This window comes from Sinocyclocheilus anshuiensis, unplaced genomic scaffold, assembly GCF_001515605.1.
Source record: "Sinocyclocheilus anshuiensis isolate Anshui unplaced genomic scaffold, SAMN03320099.WGS_v1.1 scaffold24, whole genome shotgun sequence".
NCBI classification, from domain to species: Eukaryota; Metazoa; Chordata; class Actinopteri; order Cypriniformes; family Cyprinidae; genus Sinocyclocheilus; species Sinocyclocheilus anshuiensis.
In genome coordinates this window covers 270,915-272,561 of record NW_015557090.1, presented here as the reverse complement: position 1 = coordinate 272,561, position 1,647 = coordinate 270,915, and the positions used below count along the sequence as shown (strand labels likewise).

At 29.6% G+C, this 1,647-nt stretch overlaps 1 protein-coding gene across 1 annotated transcript in view; it reads left to right on the top strand.

Moving 5' to 3' along the window:
* The window catches only part of LOC107677048 (glioma tumor suppressor candidate region gene 2 protein-like), a 3,244-nt gene extending 2,520 nt beyond the window's left edge, over window positions 1–724 (top strand). Inside the window, exon 5 of the mRNA XM_016471839.1 lies at window positions 715–724. Within this exon, the coding sequence (XP_016327325.1) occupies window positions 715–724 (10 nt within the window). The remainder of the gene's footprint in view (window positions 1–714) is intronic.
* Window positions 725–1,647: the final 923 nt, after the last annotated feature.

Here is a 1,647-nt window from a genome sequence, read left to right as displayed (position 1 = left end):
ATATTACATAATATTGACACCCAGGATGTGACATAACTTGAACCATTTTTAAAAGAATGCTTGTCAAAAATAATCTTGAAACTATTTCTCTATTGTCATACAATTTAATGTTGACTGCATTCATCAAAGAGCTGCTGTAACAGTACTGTGTTTTCAGTTTCGATTCACTGCTGAGTTTGAGTCGCTTTAATTTGCATTTGAGAACGCAACATTCGTCATTAGAATCGTTTATAAATCTGTTGTTGATTACAAAGAGAAGTTTCAGTGTCACATGATCCTTCAAAAATCATTCTAATATGCTGATTTGCTGCTCAAGAAACATTTACTATTCATTATCAATGTTAAAAACCGTTTTTGCTGCTTAACATTTTTATGGACACAATGATACCACTCAAACATTTGTGTTAAGATTTAAAAAAAGAGAGAAATTAATAAATGTATTCATCATACGTTGAAGTGATGAAAAGTGAGTGAAGACATTTAAAATGTTACAAAAGATTTCTATTTAATAAATGCTTTAATCAATTTAATAGATATATTTGATAAATGCAAATAAATTCTGTTTATTTATTTAAAGAACTTTTTATCGAAGAATCCTGAAAAATAAAACGTATCACCATTTCCACACAAAATATGAAGCAGCGCAACTGATTTCAACATTGATAATCATAAATGTTTCTTGAGCATCGAATCAAATTGTAATGATTCCTGAAGGATCGTGTGACACTGAAAACTGGAGTAATGATGCTGAAAATTCAGCTTTTCATCGCAGGAATAAATTACATTTTATAATATATTAAAATAATATTATTTTATTTATTTTTTTATTTTTAATATTTCACGATATTGCTGTTTTTACTTTATTTTGATCAAATAAATGCAGCCTTGGTGAGCAGAAGAGATTTATTTCAAAATCTTTAATTGTAATGTTTCCAATTTTTGGGCTGGTACTTTAATAACAATTCTATTAATAATTGTATTATCATATATTATATTATTATCATGATTATTAAACTCTTTTTATTTTTGCAGGGCAATAGTATGTATTACAAAAAGATATATCTTTTACTGTGATAAAATATATTTTAAAAAATAAGTGCAGGGGGTGTGGTCAGATTTTCCTTTAGTGTCTTTAGCTGATCATGTGCATGTTAATTACCTACACACATTTTTCAAATAAATTTCCACAGAAGTTTTCACACATCCAATGGAAACAGACAAATCTTAAAAAAAAAAAACATATATATATAATCTGCATAATATATATGTAATCTGACAATTATTTGGCCTCTCCAGATACACTGTTTTACTGACACTTTGTTGGAAAAGAGTAAATATTGCTTTTATGCCCTGCATGAAAAGCTATGTTGTTACAAAAACACAAAGATTGATGAAGTTGCTGTTCTTTTGACTGTAGTTTCGCTTTCACAAGGAAACACACAGTGCCTTCATGACATGGCGGTGGCAATAACAATATTACAGCGAGAATAAAAGTTACGCCTTCTTTCTTCGCGTGAACGGATAGTGACGTAGATATGTGGGGGCGTGTTAGAACGAGCCGTTTTAGGTAGGCGTGGCTGACCCTTAACTTTTATAAAGAATAACTCTTTGGATTTGAGACTTTAGTCTTTGTAACTTTACAGATCT